The 21,074-nt window shown below is 33.3% G+C and overlaps 2 protein-coding genes and 1 pseudogene across 2 annotated transcripts; all 3 read right to left on the bottom strand.

Moving 5' to 3' along the window:
* Nucleotides 1–9: 9 nt before the first annotated feature.
* On the bottom strand, nucleotides 10–3,250 carry LOC129872231 (sulfite exporter TauE/SafE family protein 5-like). Its single transcript, XM_055947139.1, has 4 exons — nucleotides 2,132–3,250; nucleotides 898–1,032; nucleotides 674–823; nucleotides 10–583 (listed from the first exon to the last, which is right to left on the bottom strand). Exons 1-4 carry the CDS (start codon nucleotides 2,885–2,887, stop codon nucleotides 275–277), a joined length of 1,350 nt encoding a protein of 449 aa, XP_055803114.1. The 5' UTR covers nucleotides 2,888–3,250; the 3' UTR covers nucleotides 10–274.
* Nucleotides 3,251–7,842: 4,592 nt separating this feature from the next.
* On the bottom strand, nucleotides 7,843–14,382 carry LOC129872034 (cysteine-rich receptor-like protein kinase 44; annotated as a pseudogene).
* A 1,377-nt stretch (nucleotides 14,383–15,759) lies between these two features.
* On the bottom strand, nucleotides 15,760–18,965 carry LOC129872033 (cysteine-rich receptor-like protein kinase 44). The gene is made up of 7 exons (XM_055946879.1): nucleotides 18,093–18,965; nucleotides 17,739–17,870; nucleotides 17,506–17,639; nucleotides 17,154–17,364; nucleotides 16,795–17,032; nucleotides 16,349–16,499; nucleotides 15,760–16,244 (listed from the first exon to the last, which is right to left on the bottom strand). Exons 1-7 carry the CDS (start codon nucleotides 18,904–18,906, stop codon nucleotides 15,888–15,890), a joined length of 2,037 nt encoding a protein of 678 aa, XP_055802854.1. The 5' UTR covers nucleotides 18,907–18,965; the 3' UTR covers nucleotides 15,760–15,887.
* Nucleotides 18,966–21,074: the final 2,109 nt, after the last annotated feature.

Below are 21,074 nucleotides of genomic sequence, written 5' to 3' on the forward strand. Positions count from 1 at the left end.
TCTATGAGAGACAGTAGCAATACAAGCTATTGTTATATAATAATCATGAAACATATCAATTGGAAATACACAAGTATTTGCAATAATCATGGGTTAACTCATAATCCAGATTACAAACATTTCATAGCCCCACTTCACTCGTGTTCTCCAATAGTATGATTCTCTTGACAAAAGCTTCCCAAGAAGCATCTAATTCTTTATAGAGCATAAAAATGTAAAACTTGGACAATGCCTTGAACTGGACCATCTCTTAATTCTTCCACTTTTTCTTTCCTCAGCAAGGCTGCTTGAACCCCATGTAATTCCCACTAGTGTAATCCCTCCAGATATCAACAGCTCCAAAACTAGTCATGAGAACAGTGCTTAAAGCCATAACTATGCCAACAGAAAATACAATGAGGGATGCTCTCCCATGATGCTCTATGGCTCTCTGAACCACTACTAATCCAATGATTGAGGCAACACAACATACAACTGCAAAGATGAGGGCATCGTCCACGTGCTTCATCCCTAGAAATAGATATTGCACCGCTGACATGGTAGACGAGAAAAACACCATGAATGAGCAGGTTGCTGCTGTCACCTGTGGTAAAACAAAGTCATCAGTCTTACGAGAAAAAGACACAAATTTAAGGATAAGTAAGATGGAAGAATAACAGGTAGCAAATCTTACTTCAGGAGTTATTCCGACTTGGATCAAAAGGGGACTAATTAGCATTCCACCACCAATTCCAAAAACGCCTCCTAGAACCCCTGCTAGTAGTGCCATTATTGGGAAGATGAGCTTCCTTGAAGGTCCATGTTTAGTTTCACTGGTTCCTTCCTGCATTTAACGAACCAAGTTAGTTCATAGCCAAGAAGTCAAGCAAACAACATACTCTTATAACTTATAAATACCTGTTTCTTTGAAGGCATGTTCTGCTGACTTTCTCTATTATACAAGATCCATGATGTAAAGATGATAGCCAAAGGAAACTGAACTGATGAAATGATCCAGTATCCCACTCCACACGCCTCCATAGGAATGATGCCCTGTACATAGATTTGAACAGTTTCTGTTACAATGTTACAAACAAGTAACCTAGCATTTAAAAAAATTCTTACCACCCCATCATCACTTTTCTTTTTCTTTCCTTATCTTGCAATTCGCGTCCTTAAAATTAGCAACAACACATCTCAAGTCTATAATTTACAGTACCAGACCCTTCTTTCTTTCCCTTTTCAAGATTGAAGAAGGTGAAAGATAATGTGTATCTCTCAATTAAATTTGTTTCAGTCTATTATTATGCCAGAAGGGGACTAGAGTCCGTATGGTGTATGCTAAGCTGAATTTAAGTACTTCTTCCGTTTCATTTTGTTTGTTTTACTTTCATGGTCTCAACATGAACTATGTTGTTTTTTTGGGGACGCTAGGGATAACAGAGTACTTTTAACTGGGTAGGACAGAAATTCTCACAATTCTGAAAGAAAGACAGGAATTGGAGTTATGTTACTGATGCTACCAACTACCAAGAGTAGTATAAAAAAAAGAAGAGAAAACAGCAGTGTACCCAAAAAGAAGATGAGAAAATAAAAATGAACTTAGATTAAATACTTGAAAACCTGAAGTAAATTAGATTACTTCCATGGTCTCATGTCTGTCTGTTTGGATGGGCTTAAAAAAAAAGTAACTTTTATGTATGAAGTGTTTTTAGAACTTTGAAGTGCTGAAAGTTATTTTTATAAATAAGCAGTTGAGTGTTTGGATAAAAGTGCTTAAATGAGGAAAATAATGTGAATTTTAGGGTTAAAAGAATAAAAATGGTAGTTTGAGAATTTAGTTAAAATATAAAAGATATACAAGTAATTTCCATGGTCAAAGAAAATGTAAGTCCTTAGAAAAAAAAAGTTAGGAATCCTAACTTTTCATTTTTGACTGATTTTAAGAACTTTATGGCTTAAAGTTAGCATTAGACAAACACGTTCAAAAATTAAAAAAAGACTTTAAATTGATTTTGGCCGACTTAAAGTCCATCCAAACGGCTCTAAGTTATGGCATGAAGTGTCCAAAAAAGGAAAATCCAAGACAAATGAAAAAGATACGTGTACACCAAAAGAAGTGAAGTGAAGACAAGATAAAAAGTAAGCATACTTGTCCATATCGATTTCCACGAAGAAGATAGAGGAAAAAGAAAGAAAACCAGAACATCACCAACATCCCCATTTTCATCCATGGAATGCTGCTGATTATTCCTCCCTTTCCTTCCTTCTTCTCCAACAAAGACTCAGTTTCATTTTTCAGCAACCCATTTTCCAATTCTGATTCCAATTTCCAATAAAAGAAGCCTGATTTACATGTCTTGAAAGTGCAATAACCAAGAAACACAGCAAACAGTATAGTGATAAGCCACTCTGGAAGGACCCGATTGCATATAACTCCAATACTGACACCCAACAACATGCATGGCTCCGACAGCAATGCTATATCAAAATCAATCAAAATCTTGCCCCCATTTTTGGGACTTTTAACAAACATGTTACTAACAACATTAGCAATAGAGCCACCTGTGACCATAAATGCAGAAAAACTTGAGGCTGTTTTGAGGTCTACACCAGCAACTATAGTAAGAATAGGTACATACAAACCTCCACCTCCAATCCCACCAGCACTTGATATAGAGGCTGCTAAAAAACAGAGCACCCCTGCTACTACAGCTGGAACTCCAAATTTTAGACCCTCATCTTCTTGTTTCTGCTGCTGATTAGCCCTCCATTCATAAATTGCATTCAAGAATTCATCCAATTTGGGGATATCTGAGGTGGGGTTTGTCTGTTTTGCTATAGAAAATCTGCAGGATGCCAAAAAAACAAGAAAAAATATCAACTTTAAGTAGTTGTGACAATTCATTTTCTTGAAATTTTTTGTCACAATGAGAGATGCTTTGGAGTAGGAGGGTTTTTTATGATAGTGTTGTGGCCTAAAAAATGATGGTTTAAAATATGGGACTTAGTGAAGGTATAGTACAAAATGCATGGGGGAAACTAGAATTATTTTGGATTTTTTTGCCACTTGTCAACCAATTGTCTACATCATCAACATCCAAGCATATATTTGGCTTGTTAACAGTGGAGTTGCTTCTTAGGATGGGATAATATATATCAGATGTATAATGGTGACTGATCAAATTGCTACTCTTTTAAGTGAAGAAAATAAAAGGGGTTGAAGAATAAATTGAAATAGAGACAGATCAATGCTTAAAGGCTCAAGCTCTACATAAACATTAATTGTCTTTATGGCAATAGCACGTATTTGAGAACAATAATTAAGCAGAATCTGAAAATGACTTGTTGAGAAAGTAAAGTAGAAGTTATAGGCATGTAGCCTGGGAGGTTGAAAACCTTGACCATATAGTGGTGAGATGGAGCATTAATAAAAAAAAGAAATTCGTTATAATTTGTTGTTAATTTCAACTACATAATTTGAATAATACTTTTTATTATTGCCTTTTGTAAAATCATAAATATAACTTTGCAAGTAGTGTAATTTATTTCCTAAAAAATATAAAACTAAAGGGAAAATATGGAAAAAAATTCAAACATCTATCTTGAACTTTGAACAATTCAATTATTTTGAACAATGAAAAATCTCTCAAATATTCACTTAATATAAAATGAAGGGAGTAATTTTTAATAATTAGTCACTAATCTTTCGATAACTTATTAAACTTACAAATCTTTATTGTTTATCTATCGTTAATCCGTACTTTGTGGGGTTGAGGGATTTGGGGGCACATGCTTTATATTATGCCGCGGAAGTGTTGGTTTTTTAAAAGATAGTGCAATAAAAAATGGTGGAAAATATTGATCGAAATTGTCTCTCAATATTTTTTTGTAAGCATATAAAGATTTTAAATAGCTAAATTAAAACAAAAGATCTGCATAATTTAAAATTTTAAAAAGATTAAATATCCAACAAACTAAACAAAATCTAATAATTTTTTTTAAATAACTAATATATCACAATAAACTAAACAAAATCGGATGGTTCTTTCATTCCATTGATAGAAGTCTAACTAGAAAAAGACTCTCTCTATTACTTTGTGAAGAGAATCGTTGGGATAGACATTTAATATTTAAATTCATTTTAAAACTAACAACTTAATTATCATGCAATAAAATAGTGCACTAACTGTTGGAATAATAATTTAAAGTTGGAGTAAGAATTTTAAGTTATTTAGAATTTGTTATTTGCTATTTATTTAATTCATGTCTAGTTAAAATTTGTTTGTCCTAGTTTATATATGAATAAGTTTTCTAGTCTTAGTTTAATTTAATTTTTTACTATTATAAATAGAGACGTTGTTATGTTATTTTCAATACATAGAAAAATATAGAAAACACAGAAACACACAAGAATATACAGAAATACAGAATAGAAAAATCAAGAGAGATCTTATAGTAAGATTCAAGAATTCTTGAGTTTATAAATAAAATATTTTCTTTCAAATTGCTATCGAAGCATTTACGATCCTGATATTTCTCTATAGAATTATAGAATAGAGAATCAAAGAGTTTCTGTTGTCGGCGGGCGGCTATGACCCATATATGCCGTCCGTCGGCCAATGATCACGATGACAAGCGCCGGACGTATGATATATGCATGAAAACATCATGCTAGGAGGAAGGATTTATAAAAACATTGCAGAATTAAAAAAAAAATACAAGCAAACATGGTACAAGAGGAAAAAACTTTTCTCTAATTAAAAGTTGGAGAAAGTAAAAAAAAAAGGAGTTGGTGGGAAGGCATCAACGAGAGTTGAAGACAAAGTGATCTAACACCACCTGAGCCTTCGGACTGGGTAGATCATACCTGCGGGACCGGCAGAAAAAAATTGAAGATTGAAGAAAAGTGCTCCAAAACAACAACAAGAATGAAATTGAAGATTGAAGAAAAATGCTTTCCAATACAACAATAATGACAAGAAGAAAAAGGCAAGAATATACAACTTTGAATTACGGGATAATGTTGGAATAATAATTCAAGATTGGAGTAGGAATCCTAAGTTGTTTAGGATTTATTATTTGTTATTTATTTAATTCATCTCTAGTTAGAATTTGTTTGTCCTAATTTCTTATATAGGAATAGATTTTTTAGTCCTAATTTAATTTGATTTCTTACTATTATAAATAGTTATGTTGTTAGATTATTTTTTCAATACACAAAAAAATATAGAAAATACGAAAACACACAAAAATACACAGAAATACAGAATAGAAAAATCAAGAGAGATCTTGTGATAAGATTAAGAATTCTTAAGTTTATAAATAAAATATTTTACTTCACTAACTAGTAACTGAAACAAATTTCAATACTCCTTCTGTCCTTTTGGTTTTAATGTCCTCAATAACCTTGTTTTGTCTGTAAGCTTATCTGAAATGCTTTAATCTGGGCAATGATTGAATTTGCATGCAAGAAGAGTTTGTAAGGATCGTTCTTCCATTACAACATTAATCTATAAATTATAGGTTTCAAAATATGCATTTTAGTTTTTGTCGTTGGAAAATTTTTGAGTCACTAATCAAAGAGAGACCGTTGCTTTTTAAAAAGATAATGCAACAAAAAGGGGAAAGTATATTTTATTCTTCTTTTAATTTTGTAACAAGCATCCTCAATAGCCTTGTTTTGTTTAAAAGCTTTTTTAGAAGTGCTTTAATTTGAATAATTATAAAATTTTCAAAACATTATTGTTGCAAGGGTTTTTCTTCATTCACAAAAGTAAGTTTGTTGCAAAGTTTATGCATGATTGTCAAATAATGGAGTTCTTTCAGTCTTGCACTAATTACTAAATACTATTAAGATCTGTTGAACTTAACAATTGCACTTTTCTCTTCTGAAATATGAAAAACTCCTACTTCTTCTTTTACGTGATTCTCATTATTAATTCAACCTAAAATATTTAGTACACAAAGTGTTGAGTCCCAAATTGAGCTAATTCTAATTGTATGACTTGCAAATGTCATGATGATAGAGCTTGGTACTCTCAAGTACTGGTGGAGTCAGGAATTTAGCAAAGTTAAGGTTATACAAAATTAAAATATATTTATAATCTCAAAAAGAATGATATATTTTTATATTTAGTACACTTTAATTTTAAAATGACCATTTTATCCTTAATAAAATGATTTCTAGCCACACAAATATCTATAACTCATTTTAGACCACACGTTTCAATTTTTTTTTAAAAAAAACTCATAATCAAGTCAAATTAACTTATATAAATTAAGACAAAAGGAATAATATTTAATCTCTGTACGCCACATAATTTTTCATATCAAATAATGTATACCAGATCATTTTTTGTCTTAGGTGGCTCCGCCCATGCTCTCACCCAGAATATAATAGACAAAAATGACGTGTGTGTAAATCAATGGATACATCACGCGAAGAAACTTATCAACCATATTTTGGACAGAAACGGATGAAATGAAGCATCATCGAAGCTTCTTGGATTTGATAAGTTGGTTGATTTTTGACTTACTTGCTGGGGTAAATTTGGAAAAAAATAAATGCATGTGCTCACTATTTACATATCATGTAATAATATGTATATTTCTTACATAAACGGTTATTAATTAATTATAGTTCATTAATATACATTTTTAGTTCAGGGTGTAAGTAATTTTATTATATTTTTTTGGAAAACTTTTCATTAAGACAAATCACTAAAGCAGTTTCGTAAACACTGTATTTCCTAATACTACTAGATTAATCGAGTGCATATGCATGCAAGGGCATATAGATGTGTTCAAGGGAAGGATCTAGAGGCTTTATATACGAATTTATGGAAATTCATTAATTCTGTCCAAACCTTGTATATATTTTAAGAGATCTACACTAGATATTTATAAATATTTGACTGTGAAGTTAGTTATAATTGTAATATTAATTTGAAGCCTACACAAATATATATATTACTATTCTTTAGCACGCGTACAAAACATATTTCCAAATTAAAATTTACACTCTCTTGTCATTTCGTTTTGTTGCATATGTAATAAAGTCGACGCCATACACCTATTTCCAGAGCTTTTACATACATGTGTCGAGCTTGAGATTAAATTGATTGATTAATAATGTCTAGATTAAAAATTAGACTAATCTCCAACGTAATAAACACAAGAGGAATCATTTCTTTTTTTTTTTGGGCACACACCAATGAGATTAATACCAGTATCAGTTACCATAATAACAAGTGGTTGAACAAAGTACATCACTATCTTAATTTTCCTTCTGAAGTCATGATGCTATTTTGAATCATTAGGACTATATTCTAGCGTGCCTCCTTATGGTTGGTTTTGAGCTACAAGTGGTAATTAACAGAATATTTTCTTCCTTTTTAATTTGTGACAACAACATAACACCTAGACACGAGCGTGCAATAGGTAGGCAAATCAGGATTTGGCCAGTATAAGCTCGTGGTCCCATTTTAAAATTCAGAATCCATACACTTCAACTATGGTATAATTCTTTCGAAAAGTTTTGTTACGTTATTATTCTTCTCTTTTTTATGTACCTGTTTTCCGATCTCAACTCCTCTTCTTTAGGCGAACATAAATTTTTTTCCTAATTGAAAAAATGTCTGATAGACCTGCAAAGAGAATGAAGGAACAACACTTTGAAACTTTTCAAAAAAGAAAAAGAAAACCATTGACAATTGAATTACTAGTAAGACATGTAAAATGAACACGAAAGCAATTAACAAAACATTTATCTTGAGATTTTAAAGTTACCAACACGATTAAGATAAAACAGTAGTGCCTATTAACACAATCAAGAGCAAAGTGGCAGTTGCACCTGTAACCAGGGAAAGGGTAAAAACGTGTTAGTAACAATTTTTGATAGTTTGAATTAAAGGGAAAATCCATATCACTTATCTATGATTAAATGATAAATCTGCATATGTAAGATATGTCTTGCATTTATTCATTTGATGTAATCAGTTGATGCAGATAAGTACCGTACTGTCGTATTTAACTAGGAAATTAAAGTGAGTGCACATATTATTGACTATGTCCTCCCATGTCTCTCTTGGTTGGACCAAATCTCCCGAATTGGGATATACATAGTAAAATAAAGTTTTCAAAAACATATATCTAATTGGATGATTGAGCCCCTAGAATCCATCTTTTTGATGTTCTTATCCACAAGTGAATCAAATATATCCAAAGAAACCATCTTTTTCACCACTCCGCGCTTTCACAGAATTTTGAGCACTTTTTGCTTAAAAGAAGCATTGTAATGACTTTTACTAGTTAAGTAGTAATTTTTCCTAGTATTTTTTAAAATAAATTTGAATGAAGATAATATGTTACGTACATTTTCAGATGCTACATGAAAGTGGAAAAGGGGAAAAGAAAAATGGCAGGGATATGAAAATGACTCAAACTTTGGTCATGTAGTGTTAGTAGTATAACTTTATAGTGTAGTGATAACTATGCATAAAAGATATGGTACAACTCACTTGTGCTCTTGTAGAATTCTTCTTGGAGGTATTTCTTACAGATAATTAATTAATGATCAATTGGTGAAAAAGTCCATAATCCAGTCAAAGCCCTTGTTGTCAAATGCATTCCAGCAGTAGTAGCATTGGAGATATGGAAATCTAGGTGTGAGACAAAATATAGAACTGACAGAAAACTATATATGACGAGATATTTCTGAAGCAGATTGCTTTCTATATTGCTCAGATAGTTAACCAATATTTATGCAACATTAAGCTTTCCCCTAATTGGGAGAATATAACTAGTTATCGAACAATGATGTCTATTTCAACAAGACTATCTTTATTAGTTGGAATAAGTGTCCGACGTCCTTTATAAAGCGGAACTCAAATGGGAGCTGCAAGAATGGCAATATGTAGAGGGGGTGGTCTAGTCAGGCAAAAAAGGCAAGCTTATTGTTGATTACTCAATAGTGCTTTCTTACAGAAACTAGTAATTGGGCTGAAGCAGCCTCAGTACTTCTTTTATTTTGTATAAAATGGTGTTTTAAAAATGAAGTTGAATATACATAATTGCTGAGAGTGACTCCAAACTGTTAGCGGATTGTATTAATGGTCTGAATATAATTCTATGGAGATTTTAAAGGAAGTAAAGAAGCTTAAATAAGCATGGGGAACTCTAGATTTATTCTAAATTACTGGTCCAGTAAAATTAACCATGTGGCTAACAAATTAGTAAGCATTGAGCAATATTTTACACAGTACCAAGTTTTCATCTCTAATGCTGAATTTCCAACTTATAATCTCAAGGGCCTCATGACTGTGGACAGATGCAATCTGCCAGCTATACGCATCTTTAACTGGAGGAAGGCACATATGACATTTAATCCCCCATGACTTATAATAGCTTGCTCATAGGTAGACTTAGTTCTATGCTTGCAATTTTTGATATAGGATGGATACCTCATTTCATATGACTACAAGGCCTATGCATCTGCATCAAACCCAAAATTTACGTACCAACCAGGGTTGTGGAAGAATGGTAATTACTCTCTCATCGTTAACCAAAGATTTAGGATTCGAGACCAAATATGAAGACGTCTTTGTTAGAGAAGAAATTTACCCCAATGTGGGTGTATATAGGACACTGGGTGAGCCCGAAAATTGGTTATCATTTTGTTTGGAAAATGGACTTCTGACTTCTCATTTTTTTTAGAGTCTTCACAACTTCTGGTTGGCTTGTGAATCTTTCTGTTTGGAAGATTGACTCTAAACGATACTGAAAAGTGAAAGGTAGAAAAACATTGAAAGAATGGGAGAGATACTTGAGGAAATGATCTGTTATTGACAGGTGCTTAATAGGTTTTGAATCTTTTGAAGTAATTGAAACTATATTGATGTTTGATTCGGGTTGGGTCTATTTTTTCTAAAATTAATCTTTGAAAAGGCTTAAAACAGTTCCAGAATATGTGTATTGAACTCTTCCAATTGGTAGATCCAAAATTTAAGTTTGAATGGTTCAATGTTCAACTTCATACTATTGGATCCACTGCAGTTTTGAAATTATGAATTCAACAACTATTTGCTGAAATTTTAATGACTTTTCACATTTATATATTTATGTCTCATGTCGAAAAAATTGATCTAAGCCCAGTGAACCCGATCTCATCTCCCTCTGGCTCTTTCCTAGTTAGACGAAATCCAGGGATCTTTTACTTTCATAAATTTTACCACATCAACCCTTCTGTCATCTATGATTTGTCCATGGGAATATCTTTTGGAAAAGGTTTGCCCAAACTTTTGGTTCCTGACAGCAAACTCAAAAAACTTATTTTAGAAAAGCTTATTTGTAGGAAACTCTTTGAAGAAGTTATCCAAAAATCCAAACGTCATACGGTAGAATAAACCAAACAGAAAGTAAATGCTTTCTGAGACTATAATACTGTCTATCCTTATAACCAAATGCATGTTATTGTGCACATTTAAGCATCATTAATTAAATAAGGGCGAATAAATTTCAATCACTAATTGAATGAAATTATATCTAAGGCTGTTATCTATGACATAACTCAGTCATCGATGCCTCATTCTGTGATGAGCATAGATTTACCTTTGGCTAGTTTACTTGGTTCTGTCAGTCTTGAATAAGAGAAATCTCTGGGCTAGTAATATCGTCGTACTTATAGTATGCAGGGGGCCTTGAAGGCAAGGGAAGACTCCGAGAGAGGCTACTGAGCATGAGAACTACTGCAGCCATAGTTGGTCTATCAGCAACATTATCTTGAATGCACAATAAAGCAATGTGGATGCATCTCATTATGTCAGGAACCCGTCCTGTGCATCCCCTCAACAAGGGGTCAATCAAATTTGTAGGTGTTCCTTGGTCCCAGTTCGACCAAGCCTGTGACAGTTTAATTCAATCAGAAAAGTTCATGTAATAACATATTCAGTTATGTCAACTAGTTTAGATATTCAGTTATGTAACTGAATTCAACTAGTTTAGAATTTGAGATTGAAGCATAGTTGATTAATTGACTTGGTTGCTTACATAGCTCAGAAGGTCCTCCTCAGATTCTTCGTTTGTGGAATACATATTCTTTTTGCCACTTATGATTTCCAGGAGTAATACTCCAAAGCTAAAGACGTCTGACTTGACTGAGAATTTCCCGCGCGTTGCATATTCTGGTGCCATGTATCCACTGCAAAGCCAATACAAGAATTACAAGACCTTTTAATAAGCTATACTTTGTGGGACCTTGCATGTTATTCATCTGTTCACATTCGAATGTATACATATTCCGCACTTCACCAACACACAGAGGGAAAAAAAGGCTGCAAATTCAGTTCTGGGGTTCAGTGATCCAAAAAGTTAAGTGACATGATGTCCTTAAAAATACAGAGCTATATATAAACGTTGACAATGAACTTGGACATTTTGGCAATATACATAAATCAGGGAAGTATGGTTTGGCATTGCCTTCTTTTAATGTTTGTTTCTGTCATTTTTTTGTTTTTGTTTAAGGCAAAACATGTTATAAAGCCAGGGGAGGACGGCTCTGTTAGACCTTTGATCTAGGTTGAGACCATACTGCAAACTTTCATGTTTATAACCTTTCTGAGATCATGTCACACTAGATACTTTAGATATCATATGCCTATAAGAAAAAACAGGCTACATTAAAGAAGAAACTGAGAAGTAAAACTTGTTCGACAGTTGTATTAAGCCATATAAAATATCTAAACTCTTTTAGCAACAGACCATACTTCTAGAAACAATCGTCATATTTATCTGCAGAGATTGCATATTGGTTAACATAATTCAGATTTAAACTCTAAGTAGATGAACTTTCATATCCAACAATTACCTTACTTGGGATATGTTTTCTTCTGAAATTTTCCTGTAAGGTTGATTTTTTGGGACAAAAAGATTCTAGTTAATCATGAAGACTAAAGAGGCTAGCCATTCTTTACCAAATTATCATAACAAAGTTTATCTTGAAAATTCTATCAACATTCAAGGCACCACTGACTTTGTCTCGAGCTTTAGACCTAGCTAGATGGTTAAAATCCATCCCAAGTCATATGAAACGACACAGGCTATCTAATGAGAGATGTAAAACTTACTAGGTCCCAACAACTCTACTAGTGTTGCCTTGAGTTTCATCCAATGTAAATAGCCTTGCAGTGCCAAAATCAGAGATTTTAGGATTCATTTCTGCATCAAGTAGAACATTACTAGCTTGAGATAACGATGAATGATCCGAAGCCTAGAATCCTCATGAAGATACAGGATCCCCCTAGCAACGCCTCCTATGATTTTGGATCGCGTTTCCCAATCCAATTGCCTGCATTTAACTGGATCTGCATTCCCATTGGATAAATGAGATGAACAATATAACTTATAGATGCTGAAACTCCATATTTGATAAAAAATTAAGCAATACCTACCAAATAAAAAGTGGTCAAGGCTTGCATTGGGAACAAATTCATAGACAAGAAGTCTCTCGGTTCCATCAAGGCAAAATCCCAGCAACCTAACCAAATTCCTGTGTTGAAGCCTGGCAACCAACAAGATCTCGTTTTTGAATTCTAAATCACCTTGGCCTGAATTTGCTGACAATCTTTTCACGGCTACTTCTTTTCCATTTGGAAGCATACCCTGAACCATATCATAACAAGTGGAAATTATGAATTTGAAGTGAAACAAAATCTTGTACATTCTTTTGTTTGGATACTATCACGTAATTATTCAATAATTAAGACTAATCACCTTGTACACAGGGCCAAATCCACCTTCTCCCAACTTATTAGCACTTGAGAAGTTATCTGTTGCTTCTCTAATTGTAGAGAGATCATACTGTAAGGATTCTGCAGTACTAATATCGTCCATACCTTTATCAACATAGTAATTTAAAACAAATCAGCAAAGCATAGATTTAGAAATCAACTTTCCTTAATCATTGTCTATTAACAAGCCACTCTTACTCTGAGTTTTGAGCTTCCTCTTTCGCATCTTCATCAAGATGACAAAAGTACAAAGCATAAGAATTATCGTCGTAACAGTTGACACAATAATAATAATGACCGTTCTAGCAGATTTATCATCCTTTCCTGCAAAGACGCTTCAACTTAGCATCAATCTCAGTTTTTGAGCACAACTCCTCAAGTAAAAAGTATCTAATTGGTAATACATTGTAGGAACGAAAAGTTGTATAAGGGCAATATTTTCCTCTAATTACACAATAGTCAAAATCTGCAAACAATAGAATTCACCTGTTGGTGGATATTCTACCGCCACCTGGTTGAAGAAGCGATAACTCTGATAACGGAAGTTGCACCTAGGCCCTATTTGTCCACTGCCCCTATTGCCATTGCAGGGACAAGTAGCCATAGCTCCGTAAGCATTCGTTAAGCAATCGGAGCAATCATCAGGAGACAAATCAGGAGTACATTGCACAAGTGCATATATAGTCTGACCATTTGGATCCGTCGCACTACCACTGGCATATTTGCGAAAGGGATCACCATTTGCAGCTTCGCCTCGCAAACTATACACTAATTTCTTGAGCTCCTGGTTAAATTCTTCGGGTTTTGAGGCATTTCCAGAATCCCACATGTAGAGCAGAGGAGCATTCGACGTAGTACCAATGATTGATCGAGCAGTGTACTGCAACATACATTCATCATAGCCACCAAATGCTTCTTTTTGTTTTGGACATGACCGTACAAGCTTTTGAGCAGTGTTATTGACACAAGTGCGACATTCTTCCAGCTCCACATCTCCTCGACATAGCACAATAGCACTGACTATGTCGGTGTTTTGGCCAATGGAAGCATTGTAGAAACCATATTCATCCATATTTGAGGAAAGAGAGGAGAGGAGTGAGTTTAGATTCCTGTGGTATGTACTATTTTGAGTGTAGTTACCATTGAGACCACAGTCGGAGAATAGTAAATCAGGCTGAGCTAGGATGAGACTGTGGACATAAATAGTCAAAATATGAAAGACTTGCAATTTCTGATGAATAGACATGTAGGGTGAACTCGATATGTAGAACTAAGAATTTTAAAGGGATTAAATAAGGTAGATAGAATTTTTGGCTACAATTGATCCGTGCTTATAGTGGGTGTCAAAGAATTTGTACGGATGAGTTAATAAGGAGTTTGGTCTGAAATATAAGGCATGACTCTAATTTTGAAGTCTTCACAACCTTTTTTATGTTAAAAAGATTGACTCAGTCTATGAAGTCAAGTGGAAATATTCAAAATATGAAAGACAGAAAATGAAAAGCATTGAAAAAGATGGGAGTAATAAGGAAACTTTCAAGAAGTTATTTTGGTATTGCTGCTTTGAATTTCTTTAGGTTTGAAGACTTTTCTTTTAGTATGAATTTCTATGTACTCCATCCATCTCATATTAAATAAACATTATTTATTTTATATTTTAATTAAAAAATTATTAATGAATTGATCAACATTACTAGCTACAATTGATCCGTGCTTATAGGGGTGGTCAAAGAATTTGTACGGATGAGTTAATAAGGAATTGGTCTGAAATATGTATATTAACAAATGGATCATAATCCAATTCACACAAATTTTTATTAAGTTTTAATTTTTTATTTATTTTAGGTAACTAAATTAATTTTATTCCTTTACCTTGATTATTATATAACATATCAAATAAAAAAATATCTTATTTGGATTGAGCTATATATCACGTAATAAATAGACAGATCATGTGGTCCAACCTAATTTTTATAGTCAATAAATGCTATAAAGTTGCAACCCATATTTGAATTCAACAAATGCAGCAAATGTTGAAAATGATTGATCGGTATGCAACAAATGTTGACAAGGTTGATTGTCAAATTTGGAAGAAATATTTGGATGTTTTCCTTTGTCCTTGAAGTCAAATGTTGGTAAGCTATCAAGAAAAAATATTTTTCTTCTATTTGGATGCTACTACATTTTTCTCATTCCTCATTCTAGCACACACCAAAAACAAAGGAGAGAAAAATAGAATAAAGCCTCACAGGAGGAAATAAATTGTGAGGAAAAATAGAGAGTGTGAGCGATATTGTAGTTAGCTGAACAAATCAAAAAAGAGATATTTTTTTTGAGTTCGTAGTAGTCTTTAGAGTATTTACTCAGACCTACAAGTGTATAATTCTTTGTTATAGTGTTATTATTTGCTCCTCTCGTCTCGTGGTTTTTTTTCTTATTTAGAAGGGCTTTCACGTAAAAATCTTGATGTCATTATTGTTCTTTTTATTATTGTTGATTAACTGATTATTGTGTTCCATTTTGTTGCTTGTATTACCGCAAATATTATTTCTGTGGCGGATTTATTCCCAACAGGTCATAATTTTGTGGTCTAATTTTACTAGTCTAATTGATTACTAAAATTCCTACATAAAAGAAATTATACTTGTACTAGTAAATTTATCCTCGCTTCGCACGATTATAAATGACATTAGTGAATTTGTGAAGAAAATATACATTCAAATTATTTCACAAGTTATTTTGGGCCTTCTTCTTCTTTGAATATGATATCAGAAAAGAAATTCAACTGATCCTTACCTGTATCTTATATTCTTTTTTCTCCTTATGTTTTTGTAGAAGATAGCGGAAGCAGTCCGAACCCTGTAATTAATTTAGTTCAAGTATAACTAGTAAGATTAGTTAGTCACATAACTGCAATTATATTAGTCTATAAATATATAGCAATTGATTACTGTTACTGTTACACAAGTGTAATAAGCAACACATGAAACAAGTTGGACAACAAAAACCATAAATAAATCAATCTCATCAATTGTAGACTAACTGGAGTCATTGGAGCAAATTACATAGTCATTCAGAAAACACAGAAAAGAAGGCTATTAGCAATTATGTCTAAGGATGCTAACGAGGGTATAACTCAGTTATGGATGCCTCGTTATGTGATGAAGAAATAGATTTATTTTTGGTTAATTCCTTAGGTTCTGACGATCTTGAATTGTATTCTTGCATAAGTGAAATCTCTGCGTTAATGTCGTCGTGCGTATGGTATGCAGGCCCTGAAGGCACGGGAAGACTCAGAGAGAGGCTACTGAGCATGAGAACCACTGCAGCCATGTTTGGTCTATCAGCAATATTTTCTTGAACGCACAATAAAGCAATGTGGATATATCTCATTATGTCACGAACCAGTCCTGAACTTCCCCTAAACATGGGGTCAATCAAATTTGTAGCTGTTCCTTCGAGCCAATTCGTCCAAGCCTGCGATATTTTAATTGAGAGTTTAAACTCTCTACATAGACAATGTCACAGAATTTGATGCATAAGCCTAGTTCGGCAGTTGAATAATTAACTAGGTTACTTACATAGCTCAGAAGGTCTTCCACCGATTCTCCATTTCTGAAACAAGTGTTTTTTTGGCCACTTACAATTTCAAGGAGTAGTACTCCAAAGCTAAAAACATCTGATTTGACTGAGAATTGCCCGTGCATTGCATACTCCGGTGCCATATATCCACTGCAAAGAACACATATATTACAAGACTTTTCTAGTATTCAGTACCTTAATTGTAGGGACAACCAAAATTCTAGTTCAACGAAATTGAGGTGCGGAAGCAAAAATGAGATAAACACTCCTGAAGCAACTACAGATCAAATTAAAATTCATCTTACATATTCTAGTAATTTCAAGGAATGGTTTGTTTTAAGAGTAGTATTAAGATTTTTGTTCTTGCTTGCTAAATAGTTAAAGAATCCTTTGTACAGTGATACGAAAAATAACAGTCTTATCTAATTAGAGATGTTAAACTTACTAGGTCCCAACAATTCTGGTTGTGCTGCCTTGAGTTTCATCCAGAGTAAATAACCTTGCCATGCCAAAGTCTGAGATTTTAGGATTCATTTCTGCATCAAGTAGAACATTACTAGCTTTAAGGTCACGATGAATGATCCGAAGCCTAGAATCCTCATGAAGATAAAGGATCCCCCTAGCAACGCCTCCTATGATTTTGGATCTCCTTTCCCAATCCAATTGCCTACGTTTAACTGGATCTGTGTTCCCATTGGACAAATGTTAAACGAAGATCATAAATTATTGATGCTCAAGCTCCATATCTTACAAAAGATTTAGCTTCTATATATGAACAGTGTAGAAGAATTACACTATACATACCAAATAAAAATTGGTCAAGGCTTGCATTGGGAACAAATTCATAGACAAGAAGTCTCTCTGTTCTATCGAAGCAAAATCCTCGCAATCTAACCAAATTCCTATGTTGTAGCCTGGCAACCAACATGACCTCGTTTTTGAATTCTAGATCTCCTTGGCCTGAATCTATTGACAATCTTTTCACTGCTACTTCTTGTCCATTTGGAAGCTTGCCCTGAAACATAATATGAGAACAAGTAGAAAAATTATAACTAAGTAGTAGCCTTCCTCCAACTAGGTTGTTATGCAACAAGGTCCTCATTTATATACATTGACAGAGTAAAGAATCATTACAAGCTAAGTAATGATTAACCACCTTGTACACAGGACCAAATCCGCCTTGTCCCAACTTATTAGCATCTGAGAAGTGATCTGTCGCTGCACTAATTGCTGCAAAATCATATTGCAATGATTCTGCAATACTTGTATCATCCACAGATATACCTTCAACTACGTAGTAGTAATAGCACAGAACAAATTAGTGAAACATGGTCTTCAATTAGAATTCAATTTTCCTTAAATCATTGTAGGTCAATAAACCACACTTACCGTCTCTTTTGTTCACCAACTTCCTCTTTTGCCTCCTCATCAAGATGACAGAAATACAACCAATAAGAATAACAATTGTGGTAATGGGTACAACAATAATGATGACAGTTCGTGCAGTTTTGTCTTCCTTTCCTACAAAAATGCTTCAAATTAGTATCACAAGCACTGCAGAGTATAGAGCTACAAATTATAGTGCCCACGATTCAGTTACTACTCTATAATCTGGATCTAGCTTTGCAATTGAGAGTGCCAAGCGAGCCCAACAAAAGAGGCTCGACTTGAACAACAGGTCCCCTGAAGCTGAATACGAATATGAAGTGACTAACAAGATAATTCAACAAAGATTTCAAATACCTGGTGGTGGTGGTGGCAATGAGGCTGGCTGCGGCGGTGACACCAAGGGTGGAGGAGCTTCAGTCAATAATGATTCATTGAAGAATGAGTAAGGTTCATACCGAACAATGCAGCTGGGCATCAAATGGTAGTTTCCCCACTTTGCATAACATTCACAGGTAGGCAAACTTTCATAGATAGCGGTCAAACAATCGTAGCAACCTTGAGCTGATAAATCGGCTGTGCACTGTACAAGTGCATGTGTTTTCTGAAAATCAGGGGCTTCAATAACATTAGCAGCAAACTTGCGCTTCCCACCCCTTGAAGCTTGAGTTCTTAAATTTGTCAACAAGGGTGTCAGATATTGGTTAAAAAACAATTGGGGGTTCGAGAAATTCCTGGTGACATAATAAGAAAATCGCGGGTCGGTTGACATAGTGCCTATGAAGGACTCATTTGAATATCTTATCAGACACATATCATAAATGCCAAAGGCTGATTTCTTGGATGGACATTTCTCTAAAATCAAGCGAGTAGCATTATTTATACAGTCACGGCATGTTTGTAATTCGACATCTCCTCTACATTGCGCGATGGCACTAACCCTGTCCCGATCTTGGCCTATGGTAGCATTATAGAACCCATCACTGTCTATGTTACGCGAAAGAGAGGAGAGGACTCTGTTAAGGTTTGTGTGGTATGCACCATTCGGGGGGTACTCTGTCTCATTACCTTTACAGGGCGATTGAAAAGTGAAATTAGGCTGTGCTATGGTGAGGTAGAAAAGGTAGTAAAATTGGAATATTAGAATGATCAGCCATTTCAAGAAACCCATAGCTGTCTGCCCAATCCACACAAAGCTCAATTAACGTGTTTGTGACTCTATAAATACAAGGCATGACTCTAATTTGGAAGTGTTCACAGCCTTTTTCTTGTTAAAAGATTGACTCAGTCAAGTGGAGAATTCAAAATATGAAAGACAGAAAATTAAAGCATTGAAAAGGATGGGAGTAATGAGGAGATTGTGCTTTCTAGGCTTCAGAAACTTTCAAGAAGTTTTTTTGGTATTTGCCTTGAATTTCTTTTTTTTTAATACGAATTTTCTACTCGTTTCCATATTAGATGGACATTATTTATTTTATATGATAATTAAAAAATTATTAATAAATTTTATTAATATTATAATTTTATCCATTGTTTATATTAATACACGTAAAAATAAGTTAGAAAAATATATATTGAATATAAAAATAAATAATATTGAGAATTAGTCATATTCAAAAGATCATATTTAAATAATCATATTAATTGAAAGAATAAAATAAAAAATATATAATTAATTATATTCTAATTTAATTAATAATAAAATAATATAAGACACTTATTTTTAATAAGTTATCCACTCTGGTTTGTCGTATCTAGTAGTCCAAATTAAATTTCGTGTCACATAAGATAACATGGTGGCACATCAACTTTTGATTTGGAATTTGACTAGTCTAATTTATGGACAGGAGTGAATGGGAACAAGCCAACGAGGTTGGGAAATTTTGACCGACATTTGTTCTTCGTTGAACGTTTCAACTTTATGGGTCTATTTTAAAAATTACCTCATAATTTGAATTGATGTAATTAATGGATAGTAATTATATAGTTTAATAATTACACAATTCAATAATTATAATGATCTATTTATTTGTTAAAGTCCATTATCTTATTTGATTGTATAAATATAATTACACAATTAAATTTTAAATAATTAATATTATTATTTAAATTAATTAATGAATACAATTTTTTCTCTTGACCTGACAAACAAAATAAATAAAATTTATGGTGCCAAGAATATTATTGAACTTATCATAGTAGCTTTGTAACTCTAAATCTTACGTGCCTTAGGTTTGTCATTTTTGATTTAATTTAAATACTTTTAAGCCAAAATAATTTTAAAGTATTTTTAGAGTGTTTGATGAAATAACTCTTATAAGGTTTGATGAAGTGGACTTACAAGCTATTAGCCGACCCGTGGAATAACCAACACCAATAAGCAGTCCCATACACCACCCGAAAACAAAAAAAAAAGGAAAGAAAAAAGTATAAACATCCAAGAAAGAGATTAAAGCCAAATAATTGAAAATACTTTTTTTTCAAAATAAACCAAGTACGATAGAGGGAAATTCCAGAGTTCTTTTTTTTTTTGCTTTCTTTTAGAAGTGAAAATGTCCAAACAAAAAAAAAAGGCCTTTTGGTATTCCAAATAAAAATATATTTAAAAAGGAACTATTAAAAAATGTCATGTAATTACACAAATTTCTTACCATTTCAAGAAATTGAAGAGTGTAATTATTCTCCCTCAATTACACCCAATTCATCTCATGCCAAGTAATTACTTGGCTTACCAAATACATCAAAAGAGTGTAATTACACCAATTACACCAAATTCCAATTCCATTGTGGTTTTCCAAACATGCTCTATATGATTCCCGAAAACGAATCCAACTTATTTGTATGTAATTCTTTTTCCTTTTGTTTTAAATTTGAGAAAATAGTCAAATGCTCTCAATCTATCATCGAATTTTTAAATACATATTTAAATTTTACGGGATTTTATTACTCCAGATTATTTTAAAATAAAGTTAACTTTATCCTAAAACGTTATTACCAGTCATGTGTCTTGTGGTGAAACATATGCGATGAAAACACCACTAACATTGTAGCGGAGGCGAAGACGATTCTAGAAGCATGTAAACATAGCTGACAGGAACAACACAATAATATAATCATTCAAACAGATTCTATGCTATTGTACAAGATTCTAAAAGGAAAATGGTTATATCCCTAAATAATTACAGAGATGGTGACAGAAATCAAAACAGCCTTACAGGACAAACAACATACATTTTAGCCTATTCTAAGGGAAGGAAATCAACTAGCAGACTACTTGGCAAATATTGCAATCGATAAAGGATGGTGCTACTATCAAGATTTCAGTAGTTTGGTAGTAGC

The sequence above is a fragment of the Solanum dulcamara genome, chromosome 11 (genome assembly GCF_947179165.1).
Source record: "Solanum dulcamara chromosome 11, daSolDulc1.2, whole genome shotgun sequence".
In the NCBI taxonomy this organism is placed as follows: domain Eukaryota; kingdom Viridiplantae; phylum Streptophyta; class Magnoliopsida; order Solanales; family Solanaceae; genus Solanum; species Solanum dulcamara.